The sequence below is a fragment of the Sorghum bicolor genome, chromosome 1, assembly GCF_000003195.3.
Source record: "Sorghum bicolor cultivar BTx623 chromosome 1, Sorghum_bicolor_NCBIv3, whole genome shotgun sequence".
NCBI classification, from domain to species: domain Eukaryota; kingdom Viridiplantae; phylum Streptophyta; class Magnoliopsida; order Poales; family Poaceae; genus Sorghum; species Sorghum bicolor.
In genome coordinates, this window is record NC_012870.2 from 18603306 (window position 1) to 18616039 (window position 12734).

General features: G+C 39.4%; 2 protein-coding genes across 5 annotated transcripts; one reads left to right on the plus strand and one right to left on the minus strand.

Moving 5' to 3' along the window:
* Nucleotides 994–12388, minus strand: LOC8065211. 4 transcript variants are annotated; one of them, XM_002466948.2, is made up of 5 exons: nucleotides 10535–10766; nucleotides 9769–10205; nucleotides 9316–9411; nucleotides 2054–2113; nucleotides 994–1583 (listed from the first exon to the last, which is right to left on the minus strand). In XM_002466948.2, exons 1-5 carry the CDS (start codon nucleotides 10647–10649, stop codon nucleotides 1359–1361), a joined length of 933 nt encoding a protein of 310 aa, XP_002466993.1. In that variant the 5' UTR covers nucleotides 10650–10766; the 3' UTR covers nucleotides 994–1358. The 4 variants fall into 4 exon arrangements, with proteins under 4 accessions (XP_002466993.1, XP_021315803.1, XP_021315785.1 ...); XM_021460119.1 differs by lacking the exons at nucleotides 994–1583; nucleotides 2054–2113 and adding exons at nucleotides 8314–8360; nucleotides 8467–8797; XM_021460128.1 differs by lacking the exons at nucleotides 994–1583; nucleotides 2054–2113; nucleotides 10535–10766 and adding exons at nucleotides 7133–8797; nucleotides 12219–12388.
* Nucleotides 10741–11684, plus strand: LOC8065463. The gene is made up of 2 exons (XM_002464380.2): nucleotides 10741–11112; nucleotides 11227–11684. Exons 1-2 carry the CDS (start codon nucleotides 10842–10844, stop codon nucleotides 11445–11447), a joined length of 492 nt encoding a protein of 163 aa, XP_002464425.1. The 5' UTR covers nucleotides 10741–10841; the 3' UTR covers nucleotides 11448–11684.

Sequence of the window (12734 nt, forward strand, 5' to 3'; positions counted from 1 at the left end):
ATTTAGAAATAACTACGATTGAAACAAAGGAGTATTTGTTAGCCACAAGAACTCAATAAGTTTGTTAACTTGTTGTAGAGAAAATATTTTATTTTGGATTCAATTTCCATGAGAAGCCCGCAATCAAAAACCAATTTAAATCCAAACAAGACATACACCTTCTGTAAGGTTCTTGCGTCGTCAGTTTGTAAAGTATTTCTCTATCCAAAATTATAAGGCATTGCAAAAATCTTGAAGAGTCAAAGTTATTCTAAATTTAACTAAAATTATAAAAAATATAAAGATTTATGATATAAAATGGATATAATATAAAAACATAATTAATAAAAAATCTAATGATATATAGTTAATATTATAAATGTTATTATTTTATCATATAAATTTAGTTAAACTTAAAATATTTTAACTATTTAATATTCTTAGAATGCCTTGTAATTTGGGATGAAGTAGTAAACCGCATGACTGCCGCGCGGTGCATGATTCTATCAGGCAGATAAAAAGCTGCATCAGACGCCTTGCCTTCTTGAAAGGAATAGATAGAATATGATAGTGACATTCATCTCTTTTTCACGCCCGCCGTTCATTTTTATTGCCAGGTTGAATTTTTAGATGCAATTTTGCCAATATCGACAAGTGTTAGGTCCACAATGTAAATTGTTTCCATGCCTGCGGATATGCTACACGTTATATTCTGGTACCGGTTTCCGAATTGACACTTCGCCCGTGCACCAACACCGACGTGACACAACCACAAAAAAGAAAACACTATAACGTGATGTATTTCCTAATTTATATTTCATAAATGGCACTTAGTTTTGTTTTTCTAAAAAAAACAACGTGGCTGTCACCATCAGACCACAGAAACTAGACCCATGAGTACCTCCAGAGCATAACCCTTTTCTACGCCACAAAGATGCTAGAGGATATCTTAAGTTCTTAACCGAGCCCTATACATTCTTTCAGAGATAGCCAGACAAAATTCTCCAAAAGCAATAGAAAAATGAAGCTGTCAACAACCAGCACATGAATTCATGATCTGTCGGTGGCATCAGCCCAACAACCAATATCCAACAGAAAATTGAAATCAGTACAACTACCTAAGTTTCCCAGCGCACAGGAAAGCACTGATCCCATGTTCCATTTCATATTGCATATATGGTCTCCAACCAGGAGGATATCAAGCTGGGGATATTTTGCTATGACGGCACAGGTGAGCAAGACATAAGTGTACAGAATAAGTGCGATGTTACAGTTTTATTTAAGCTGAGCTACGCTATGCTCTGAAGACGAAAAAGGAGCATTATGTTGAATGAGGCCGGCAGAGAACACGAACACTTGGAAAAGGATACTCCAAAATGTTATGCAGCCTCCACATTTGGCTCCTCGTCCCCATTATCCTCAACAGGCTCACTATCCCTCTGCCTCCCAAAGCCGAAATATTCCTCCTCTGAATAGTGCTCCTCCGCACTTCTGCCAAAGATGAATGGTCTTCTACCCATTGTTGTAAAAGGCATTAGCCCAAATGCACGCGCGGTTTTGATCTCTCTTGCAATCTTACGCTGAGCTTTTGCACTTATACGGGTCTGTGAAGAAAATGAGTAGGTGTAAACCATCGCATGGGCATTGATACAGAATTACAAGTGCAAAAGTAAGGTTCTTTCTAAGGTAGTAATCTAAAAGGTAAACATGGAAGCACATGAAAAAAGAGCATTAGCAGTGGATATGTGCGGTTGAATATATGATGGTATGTGCAGCTCTTCGTTTCCAATCACATGAATCATGTTTAGAATCAAGTCACTGAAAAGATCAACGTCCAGCAATATGATCCTGGCACAACAGTGGTATCAGGATGCCTTTCCAAATCCAAAAGGATAACAGCATACCAGGATGGGGTAATGCATTGAGGAGTGAGGACAGCTGCTCCCAATATGCATGATAAGCAACTATCTAACACAAAAGGATCTGATAACTCAACTAAAAAGCAGGAATATCTTCCCAAAAAGTCTGTCATCATATCTAATGATTAGTTGAGTACTTGGGGAGTAGTGATTACCTGGCTTCTCTTGATGATAATTCCAGCTTCCGTAAGAAAGTGGGAGAGGAATCTAACGTTCTGCAAGGAGCAGTTCCAAATATATTAAAAAAAATGAAACTGGAAAGTAATTGTAGCCAAACCATAAGAATTCATCAATCAGATCAAAGATATAATCTTGGGAGAAATGTTACACGTCTCTTCATTGCAAAGAGGCAACTAACTGTAAATATTTATTGACACAGTTTTATACACAACTGACTTTCTTTGCATGTAGATCCGATCAATCAAAATATATGCATTTCATACACTTTGGAATCTGGAACATGCAACACATGGCTCGTATTCAAATATGTGCTTTGATACTTGTCACGGTGAAGTATTTGCAACCAAAACCATCCCAGTATGTATAAAAGCTTCTTGTGTGCACTAGTAATTAAACTAGTATCATATAGTATTAACATGTATTTCACTGCAAAAAACTATCTTATATTTGCTAAAATCAAATAAAACAAGTAGCTGAACAAGGCAAGGCTCATGAGGAACAGCAAGGTGATGTTATCTCTGCCCATCCTAGAGCAGTGTGTGAGATATGTGGTTTATCAAATCATATCACCAGAGACTGCAGAAGGTTAAATTGTGAGATCTGTGGTATGAATACTCATATGGCTTATGATTGCAATAATTGTATGCCATGGAATTTGGGTCCTGAATTGTGTGCAGCACAAGTGGAAGATCAAAGCTTCTTTTATATCCAGGAAATAGTTGATCCTAGATTGGCTAGAGATAAGGACTGTACAGCTATTATTTGTGTTGTCCATGGACAAACTTCATGTAAGCAAATTGAGCAGGAATTCATGGGATTGGTGGGTACTTCAACCTGGAGATGGAATGCCAGACAACTCAGTGAAGGAAGATTTGTCATGAGATTTCCTAATGCACAAATGGTAAGAGAGTGGAGTGGTTTCAAAAATTATTACTCCATGAGAAATGTGGATGCTCAGTTGAAAATTGCTCCATGGTCTAATGTTGGGGCCAAAGGCATTCTACAACAGGCCTAGTTCAGGATTAAGGATATTCCTACTGATCAAAGATCTATTCTCACAGTGTCAAAGGTTGGAGGTTTGGTTGGCAAAGTGTTGGAAATAGATGAGAAGACAAGGCTGAGGCCTGAATATGTGCCGATGAGAATTCCTTGCAGGGATGTGACCAAAGTTCCAAGGAAAGCTGAGGGGACATTGGGCTTATACATTCATGAGTTCATATTTGAAAGAGAAGTACAAGAGTCTGACAGTGGGAAAATGTTGTCTAGTGGAATTAGAGTTGGCACAAGTGATAGTCAACCTCCTCAGAAGAAATACAAATATGAAGTTTCAACAAAAGATAAGCAATCAGGTACTGTGTCATCTGAACAAAACAAAAATCATCAGACTGGGTTTAAGGGTGATAATCAAAAGTCAGTGTGTGCATCAGCTCCTCCTAAATATATGGACTGCAACCCTTGAAACAAATAAAATAAGTTCTAAAGGGATTGTAATAGCAGATGATGAATGAAAAAGTTCAAATTCCAGATAATTTCGAGGATTCTGATGCAGAAAGTGAAAGTTCGAGTGAAAAAATCAGAAGGCTTGAAGGTTATGAAGAAGTGGGAAAGTGCTCAAAGCTTAAGGAGAAGGAGAACACACAAAGCTTCTGGTGCTTGGAGAATAATTCTGGGCTGAATGTTATGAATCAAATGATGCAAAGCAAACTAGCTGAGAAGACAATCATCAACAGTGACAATGAAGCTTCCCAAGTGGATCAAGATGTTGCCAAAGAAGATGACAATGTGGTGGTCAATACTCAAGAAAGCACAATCACTAATGTTGAGACAAGTCAAGATGATGATCTTAAAAAGAAATTGGAGTCTCAGAAGTGCAAGATGATTGCTGATGGGAAGAATCTTCTGGCTAAGGAAGAGCAACAAGGAAGAAGAAGTGACAGACTCAAAAAAGATATTCTGTTGTCTACTCAGGAGAAAAACGAGATCATGGCTAAAAAGAGATGTATGGAAGGTAATATTTCTAACATAACAACTTTATCTACTTTTCAAAATAGTGAAATATGCTCTCTTGCAAAAAATATGGGTATAGTTATTGAGGAGGAGGATTTTGATACTTTTGATACATTGAAAGATCTTGAAATGGCTAGAGCTAATTTATATCATAAGCAGCAAAGTAACAAACCAAAAAAACAACCTGATGTTATTGAGATTAGTGAAGATGAGGACGAAACCTTATTGATTGAATGGCATCATGAAGGATCTTCTGAGTCAGAAGATTACTTATCCACCATTTCTGTTAAGAAAAATACCAATAAGGGAAGGAAAAAAAAGTGAAGATCTCCCCAAGAGGGAAGAAGCAAGACCAGGAAGATCTTGGCTTGCAAGTTCCAGGTTCAGAGGGTATTAGATACCCCTGAATGGAAGAGAGGAAAAAAGCAAAGAAAAAAAGATAATACAAGGTTTAATCTGGAATTGTAGAGGCCTTAAAAAGAAAGGGGTTTCTACATTTCCTAGAGATCTTATTCTAGAGAAGCAATTTCACTTTATTGGTTTACAAGAAACGATGATTACAGATTGTGAAGAAAGACTCTTGAAGAAGTTTGATCCTAATCAGAATTTCCTTTGGATGTGGAATCCTTCCAAAGGAAAATCTGGTGGGATTTTAGTGGGGGTAAACATAGAGTTATATGACGTTGGTTCTTTTAGAAGAAGAGAATATATGTTACAGTTGAACTTATGGGATAAGGTGAATAAACTCAAATGGAATCTCTTGATAGTTTATGGGGCAGCACAAGAGGAAAACAAAGTGGCCTTTTTATTCGAACTTTCTAATTTCTGCTCTTCTAACTTTGAACCTTTACTGATTGGAGGTGATTTCAATATCATTAGATACGCAAATGAAAAAAATACCAAAGATGGGGTGCATAGACATACAGATCTTTTTAATTCTCTCATCCATTTTTATGAACTGAGAGAGATTGACATGACTGGTGGAATGTATACTTGGCCAAACAACCAAGGTTTCCCTGTGTTGGAGAAGCTGGATAGAATTTTAGTTACTAAAGAATGGGAGGATATTTTCCCCAAAGCCATGGTCAAAAAATTACCAAGGGAGATCTCTGATCATAATCCTTTGATTATTTCTTCTGGGATATGTGACAAAGCGCCATTTATACATTTTAAATTTGATTTGAACTGGTTGAAAAATCCTGTCTATTATCAAAAGGTAGAAGAAATTTGGAATAAACCATGTAGAACTAAATTAATCCTTGACAAGATCCAACAAAAATTGAAACTGTTTAAACAATACTTTAAGGGTTGGGGCTTTAATGTGCAAGGAGAAATGAGAAAAAAAGGAAAGAAAACCAGTTAGAATTAACAGATCTGGAAGTATGTGAGGAAAACTCTGGGTTAAGTGAGATACAGATGGTGAGGAAGATTCAGTTGATGTGTGAGAATTTTAAGCTTCTAGATATGGAGGAAACTTATTGGTATGAGAGAAGTCATGACTCATGAGACATGGCTGCTTAAAGGGGATAACAACACCACCTATTTTCATAGATGTGCAAATGGTCGAAGAAGGAAAAACACTACACTATCTCTGGAGGATGGTGATCAACTTATAGAAGGAGATGACAAATTATTGGAACACGCTACCAAATATTATTCTGATCTGTTTGGGCCTGGGATACATTTTAACATTCAAACAGACCCTGATATTTGGTCTGAGGTTGCTATGGTTTCTGAAGCTGATAACGATTTTCTTTGTCAACCTTTTTCTGAAACTGAAATTAAGAATGCGCTATTTCAAATGGAAGCTAATAAGGCTGCGGGACCAGATAAGATCCCTGTTGAATTTTTCCAATCTTGTTGGCATGTTATCAAAGCGACATTGTACAACTGTTTGATGATTTTTACCATGATAGGGTAGATATTAGTAGACTCAATTATGGGATTATAACTCTATTGCCGAAGGTGAAGGAGGCAAATAGAATTCAACAATACAGACCGATTTGCTTGTTGAACTGCTTATACAAACTAATCACAAAGACTTTAACAATTAGGCTCGAGCAAATTGCAGATAAGCTAATACATTGTAATCAAACTGCCTTCATGAAAGGTAGGAATATTATGTCTGGGATTATGTGTTTGCATGAAACAAAGAGAAGAAAAGAATCTGGGATCATTTTGAAACTTGATTTTGAAAAAGCATACAACAAAGTTAACTGGAAACTTTTGTTTGATTGCTTGGAGAAAAGAGGTTTTCATCAAAAGTGGTGCAGTTGGATTAAACAAGTGGTGTCTGGGGGGACTGTTAGTGTTAAGGTCAATAACTCTATTGGCCCATATATAAAAAGTTACAAAGGAGTTAGGCAAGGTGACCCCTTATCGCCAATTCTCTTTAATTTGGTTGCGGACTGTTTAACGAGAATGGTTTTTAAAGCTCAACAAAATGGTTTAATTACTGGATTAGTTGATCACATTATACCCTATTGGGTAGCAATCTTACAATATGCGGATGACACGATTGTTTTCTTGAAAAATGATATGGAAGGGGCTGTTAACATGAAATTGCTTATATATATATATAGGGAAATTCCTTTGTACACGTACATATAGTTACTCTCATCTTCAATAAACTATATTGTGTATGTATTCATACTTGTTTATTAGTTTGAGTATGTTTATATACTCATATTAAGATACTCTAGATCTTACCACGCGAAAAATTTTCAAAAAAAAAATATTTTAAATATATTACTAAAATGCCACTACTATATTATATACAATAAGTATAACCATATACTTTATGTATGTATGTATGCATACTTAACATACATATCACTCTAGATGGTCTAGTATGATCATATACTTTGTCTATATACATTTCATCCGGTCATATACACCTTAAATCTAGAGATACATATATGAGAGTAACTACACGCGCGTGTAAAAGAAACGCGTCCTATATATATATATATATATATATATATATATATATATATATATATATATATATATATATGAGATGATGGCTGGGCTCAAAATCAATTTTAATAAAAGTGAAGTCATTATGATAAATGATGAGGAAAGTTGGGGTCAAAAATATGCTGAGCTTTTTTAACTGTCAAATTGGTCAGTTTCCTATTAAATATTTAGGAGTACCTGTAAGCCCAAGTCGACTTCATGTTGCTGATTGGCAACCTTTAATAGATAAGAGTTTCAAGAAACTAGATGTGTGTAAAGGTGGGTGTATGTCAATTGCTGGGAGATCTACCTTAATTAGTGCCAGTCTGAACAACTCTCCAATTTATCACATGTCTGTATACCTCTTACCTAAAACGATTGTTAAAAAGCTAGATCAAATTAGACGAAAATTTTTCTGGCAGGGAGGTAGAACGAGGAAAAAGTATCATCTTGTAAAATGGGAAAAGATTTGCAAACGTAAAAGGAAAGGCGGTTTGGGAATCAAAAACTTGAGGAAAATGAACATAAGTCTACTATGTAAGTGGTGGTGGAAGCTAGAAAAAGAAGAAGGCTTATGACAGAAATTGATCAATTACAAATATTTGCGGAAAGATAACATTCATAATGTTAAACACAAGTTATCTGATTCTTCTATGTGGTCTGATTTGCTTAAAATCAAAGATTTCTATCTATTAGGTACAGATGGATTTATCAGCAACCCTTATGCATTGTAGTTCCAGAAATGTTTGAACTTTGTGAATGTAAAGAGATAACTGTACAAAAGGTTAGAAGTGCTGAGGTGCAAATTACTTTTAGAAGATGGTTGCCTGATGAATTGAGAATTTGGTGGGAGCAAATTTGGTGCGAAGTCACCACATTCAAACTTGAAAATGAACCGGATGAAGTTATTTGGTCTCTAGAGAAGAACAAAAGATTTTCAGTCAGATCAGTGTATAAATCATTGACAAGTTCAGATGCTGGCCCATATCATAAACTGATTTGGAAAGGCAAAGTGCCATTGAAAATTAAGATTTTTATGTGGCTTATGGTTAATAATGCAATTTTAACCAAGGACAATTTGACTAAAAGGAAGTGGAGTGGAAATCCTGAATGTTACTTTTGCAATTGTACAGAGAATATATCTCATCTCTTTTTTCAGTGTTCTGTAGCCAAATCTGTTTGGGCTGTGATAGCTTTATGCTTTGGAGCAACAAATATTCCAAGGAATCTTGATCACAGTTGGAATTGGTGTGAGAAATGGTTACCATTTGGCAGGAAATTTCATTTATGTGGGATTGCAGCGGTGTGCTGGGCCATCTGGAAAGCGCGAAACAAAGCATGTTTTGAGAAAACCATCATCAAGGACCCTATGCAAATCATATACCATGTATGTGCTCTGATGAAATACTCGGCAGGTCTTTACTGTGAAGCTGACAAGGAGCAACTTGAAGATGGAGTGAACACCATGTTACAGATTGCAAACCAGATCCTGAAGCGTCAGAAGAAGGATGCCGAGACGTCAAGATTGCTGCCAGATGAGGATTTAGATGGACAGGGAGATGCTTCCACTTGAAGAGCTCTGAAGTTCTCTTAAGAAACTTAAAGATCGGTTTCCTTGAAGCTTTTGTACTATTGGCTGGTTGTGTAATTGTTGGAACTGTGGCGCGGTGCTCCTTTTCTCTTCTGTTAAACTCTCTTTCTGTCACTTTATAAAAGTTGGGAGAGTCCAGGGAGTTAAGGTGGTTGGTTGGCCCCTGGTGCAAATGTGCAATAGCTAAGTCGTTAGCTTCTTTAAGTAGTTTGGTTGGCTTTTCAGTTTTCATATCCTTCTGAATACTGTCTTTTGTCTTCTCAAATGCTGTATTTCCGTTAATTCATTTAATGGAAATGAGAGGTTCTCGGTTGGAAAAAAATAAAACAAGTAGCACATCAGAAGAAAATGCCAGAGTAAAATAAATTTACTGCTAATAGTGATTGTTAGTCATGTTCTGCAGATACATATGTGGGAAAACTCATATTAACAACAAACAAATAACAGAGTTTCAGGTGGCAATACATTGCATGTTAACACTGTAAAGGCTATGACTTCCTCTAATTGAAAGAGGAAAGAGGAAGCATTTTTAGATCAGCATAGACTCCTTGTGTTCCTGAACTTTGTGTTACCTAGCAGTCCTATAATTTACAAAGCAGTGGAGCACATGATACATTTGAGTAGAAAATAGAAACTGTAGGCAATTGCAATTTCCTTGTGTTGTCAGGCAGATATACTCACCCTAAAATCAGCCTTCCTCAAAACCTCCGCTGTAGTTGTTTCAAACTGTGGTCTAGGAGGATTCTTTGCGGCTGCAGGTCTTGTAAGGTCAAGGTCCTACACATATTACAATTGAACGAAACAGGGCATTAGAATAGCAGCCACACAATGACAGATCACTGAATAAACTAATAATTGAAGAAATAAAGTTGTAAACTACACATGGTATTATAAAGAGGATTTCCGCATATCAGAAATGAAACTCTCTCATTTCGTTAACAACCATCAGCTAGTAAAGACGTAAAGTACACGATTTTATTGTGATTTCAGGATAGCACAGACATTTCAAACCCACACACTTACTCAGTAGTTCCTGAACACTTACACAGCATAACAAAAACATCAAGGTCGCAAAAGATATTAGATTAATCCAATAATTATGGCTACACATTGACAAACCAAGCTCCTGCTTACCCGAACAGAATAAGTCGATCCTCGCCTATACGTCACATCAGGCCTGAAGTCAAAATCTTCCTCTTCCCACTCGTCATCTTCGTTGTTGTCGTCATCCGTTTGGAAGCGTGCCACATTACCCAGCGTCTGATTTATACTATCATTCGAAGAATCATATAAACCAATGGACCCAGACCTGCTCTTGTCGCTAAGCGCACCAAAACCACCCATGGCTGACCCAGAGCCGCTCCTGTCATTGAACCCAGGGAAACGACCCATGGATGACCCAGAGCTCTTCCTATCACCCAACCCGGCGAAACCACCTATTCCAGAGCCCATGCCGTATCTCCTACTAGCATTCTCAGCCCTGTCAAGCCTCGCATAGAGAGACCCTTCTTCTGTGCCCTTGCTCCCAAACAGCCGTTCATCGAATTCCTCCACGGTCTCCCCACCATCCCCTGCACAGCAACAGTCAGACAAGATAAGCATATCAACATCATCCTGGTTGAGACCGTTCTAGCATCAGTTCTTCATTCTTAAAACATTACACCACAAGTGTAAGGAAATGATGGTTTCTGTCACGAGAAAGCTATGGATTCCCGTCAGAACTAGATCTCCCAGGCCATACGATTCAATTTCCTGTGACCGCCGACTTTGGGGGAAAGGTACGCCGTACGCGAGTGTATAGAATTACTACCACCACAACGCACGAGGAGGCGAGCGATAGCGCTCATGGGAGGCTAGGGAGACGTGGGGATCGGAGGGTGTGTGGGTGCTCAGTGCTCACCAGACTGGAACGAACGACGGAAGGCGCCGGCAGCTGCGGGCGGCAGGTGGGGAGGAATGGAGTGGCGGAGCGAGGTACACCGCGGGATAGACCGCCTCAGCGCGGAGCTCGCCATTGCACTCGGTGGTGGCTCGTCGGCGCCGCCGCTGCTGGTGTTGGGGGAGGGCAGGAGCGGGTGGGATTAGGGGTTTCCTCCTTTTTGCGATTCGGACCCGTGGGTGAACCTTATTGTTAAAATATTAATATATTATTACATATCACTCCGTGTTGTACAGTAACTATCCAGAGTTCCAGACCCTCGTCTGTTATGGCGGCGGTGGCGGTGGCGACGGCGGTGCCGCCGATACTCGAGCTGGACCCGTCGCACGATCGAGCCGGCCACGTTATCGAGGTCATCGTGCGGCTAGAGCGGAGGATCTTCCCAAAGCACGAGTCGCTGGCGCGGTCCCTGCACGACGAGCTCAAGCGGCGGAACTCCGGCCTGATCTACACGACGTCCGTCGCCGACGGCGAGGTCATCGGGTATGCTATGTACACCTGCAACACCTCCCTCTGCGCCACCATCACCAAGCTCGCCGGTGAGACACATACCGAGTTACTGGGAATTCCTCTATTGCTGGGCCTGGGGTAAGGTTTCGCTGAATGCCCGAATGACTGAATCCGTGCCCAAAAATGCAAACTTTTGGTTGCAGTGAAGGAGAATTGCAGGCGGCAGGGCCACGGCGAGGCGCTACTGGCGGCCACAGTGGAGCGTTGCAGGCGGAGGAAGATCCAGCGGCTCTCCCTGCACGTCGACCCGACGAGGACGGCCGCGGTGGCGCTGTACCTGAAGGCCGGGTTCCAGGTCGACACCACCGTCGAGGGCTACTACGCACCGCACAGGGACGCCTACCGGATGTACTTGGATCTGTAGAATGGTCGAGGACGAGAAGAGAACCATTGCTTGATCGGCCAGCACTCCAGTAGCGCGAAGCCATTAGTGCTTCTGAAAATTGATAATTTCTCTTGACGCACTCTGCTTCTGTGAGAGTTTTTGTCGAGGATTCACAACTGTAAGAACTATTGCTTGAAAGACTTCATACAATCATGTTAATTTTCACTGGATTCTGAAAATAATATTGTCATATTAAATAGCATATGGTTTCAGTAATTATAAGTGTGGGTATTGCTCAGGCTGTTGGCTGTATGACAATTCAGTTCAGAGATGCTATCGGTTTCTCCTCCAAGGTCACGATAACTCAGCAAGAGCCCGAGGTAATGAGGTAACTAGCTTGATGGAAATTCGTTGATAATTTTGACCTCTTCTAAATAGGAGATCTTTACAGATATTAGCTGGCTAGTGTCATTGACACACACAGAAAAGGGAAAGCCTGATCTGATTCAACTTTCAAGTACCCCTTGCAGGCAAAGCTGATTTGACCCAAGGAGAACAAACCAACTGTGTAAAGGGAAAAATGGGCACCTGTTAATATGCGAACATTATAAGTAATCAAATGGATGTTTGTTTCTGAAATGGAGTGATCAACTTATCTTCTCACTTCTAACTTTTTGTTTGATATGTAGAATGTATAATAGGTAAATGCATCATACTACCTTACAACTTACAAGCAAATATATAATTATTAGTATAAGAATAGAAAATATAGTCACTATACCAAAATCAAAAATAAAACTCATGCACTACCTCTGTGTTGCTCAGCTAGTGCCCAACTGGCCGATATGGCATCAGCCCTGAGTGATGGCAAAACTGAAAACTCACCAATTTCGTGGCTGGCCTAACGGAAGACTGATGCGTTGGAGTCTTGGAGAACACCCAATGGGTAGTGTCTGGGCAAGGGCTACGACGACGACGGGTTAGCTCACCGGAGCATAAGATAAGATAAGATTGCTCGGGACGGACCGAGCAGGAGGCTTTGGCTCAAGGAAAAAGAAATACCATCCACCATTGGCTATTGTTGCACTAGTTAAAGAAAATCAGAGTGCTGTTTGAATACAGTCTACAGATAAATCTCAAAAAAATGGTCTACAGATACAGTTGTTGGTGGTACCCATTACCCACTGGCCATATTCAAACTCTTATCACTATAGAGTAGAATATAGTACGGAAGTGGATTATCCATGGGTGAATCTTTAGCTCAATTCACACATATTACAAGAAATGTGTAGATCTCTTCAAGTTTCTAATGTGGGACTCACTATT

Coding starts and splice junctions, on each gene's coding strand:
- LOC8065211 (XM_021460110.1), bottom strand. CDS start 10,649: ATGGCGAGCTCCGCGCTGAGGCGGTCTATCCCGCGGTGTACCTCGCTC. Junction 10,206..10,534: donor CCGTCGTTCGTTCCAGTCTG/GTGAGCACTGAG, acceptor GTTGCTGTGCAG/GGGATGGTGGGGAGACCGTG. Junction 9,412..9,768: donor GATCGACTTATTCTGTTCGG/GTAAGCAGGAGC, acceptor TAATATGTGTAG/GACCTTGACCTTACAAGACC.
- LOC8065463 (XM_002464380.2), top strand. CDS start 10,842: ATGGCGGCGGTGGCGGTGGCGACGGCGGTGCCGCCGATACTCGAGCTG. Junction 11,113..11,226: donor CACCATCACCAAGCTCGCCG/GTGAGACACATA, acceptor TTTTGGTTGCAG/TGAAGGAGAATTGCAGGCGG.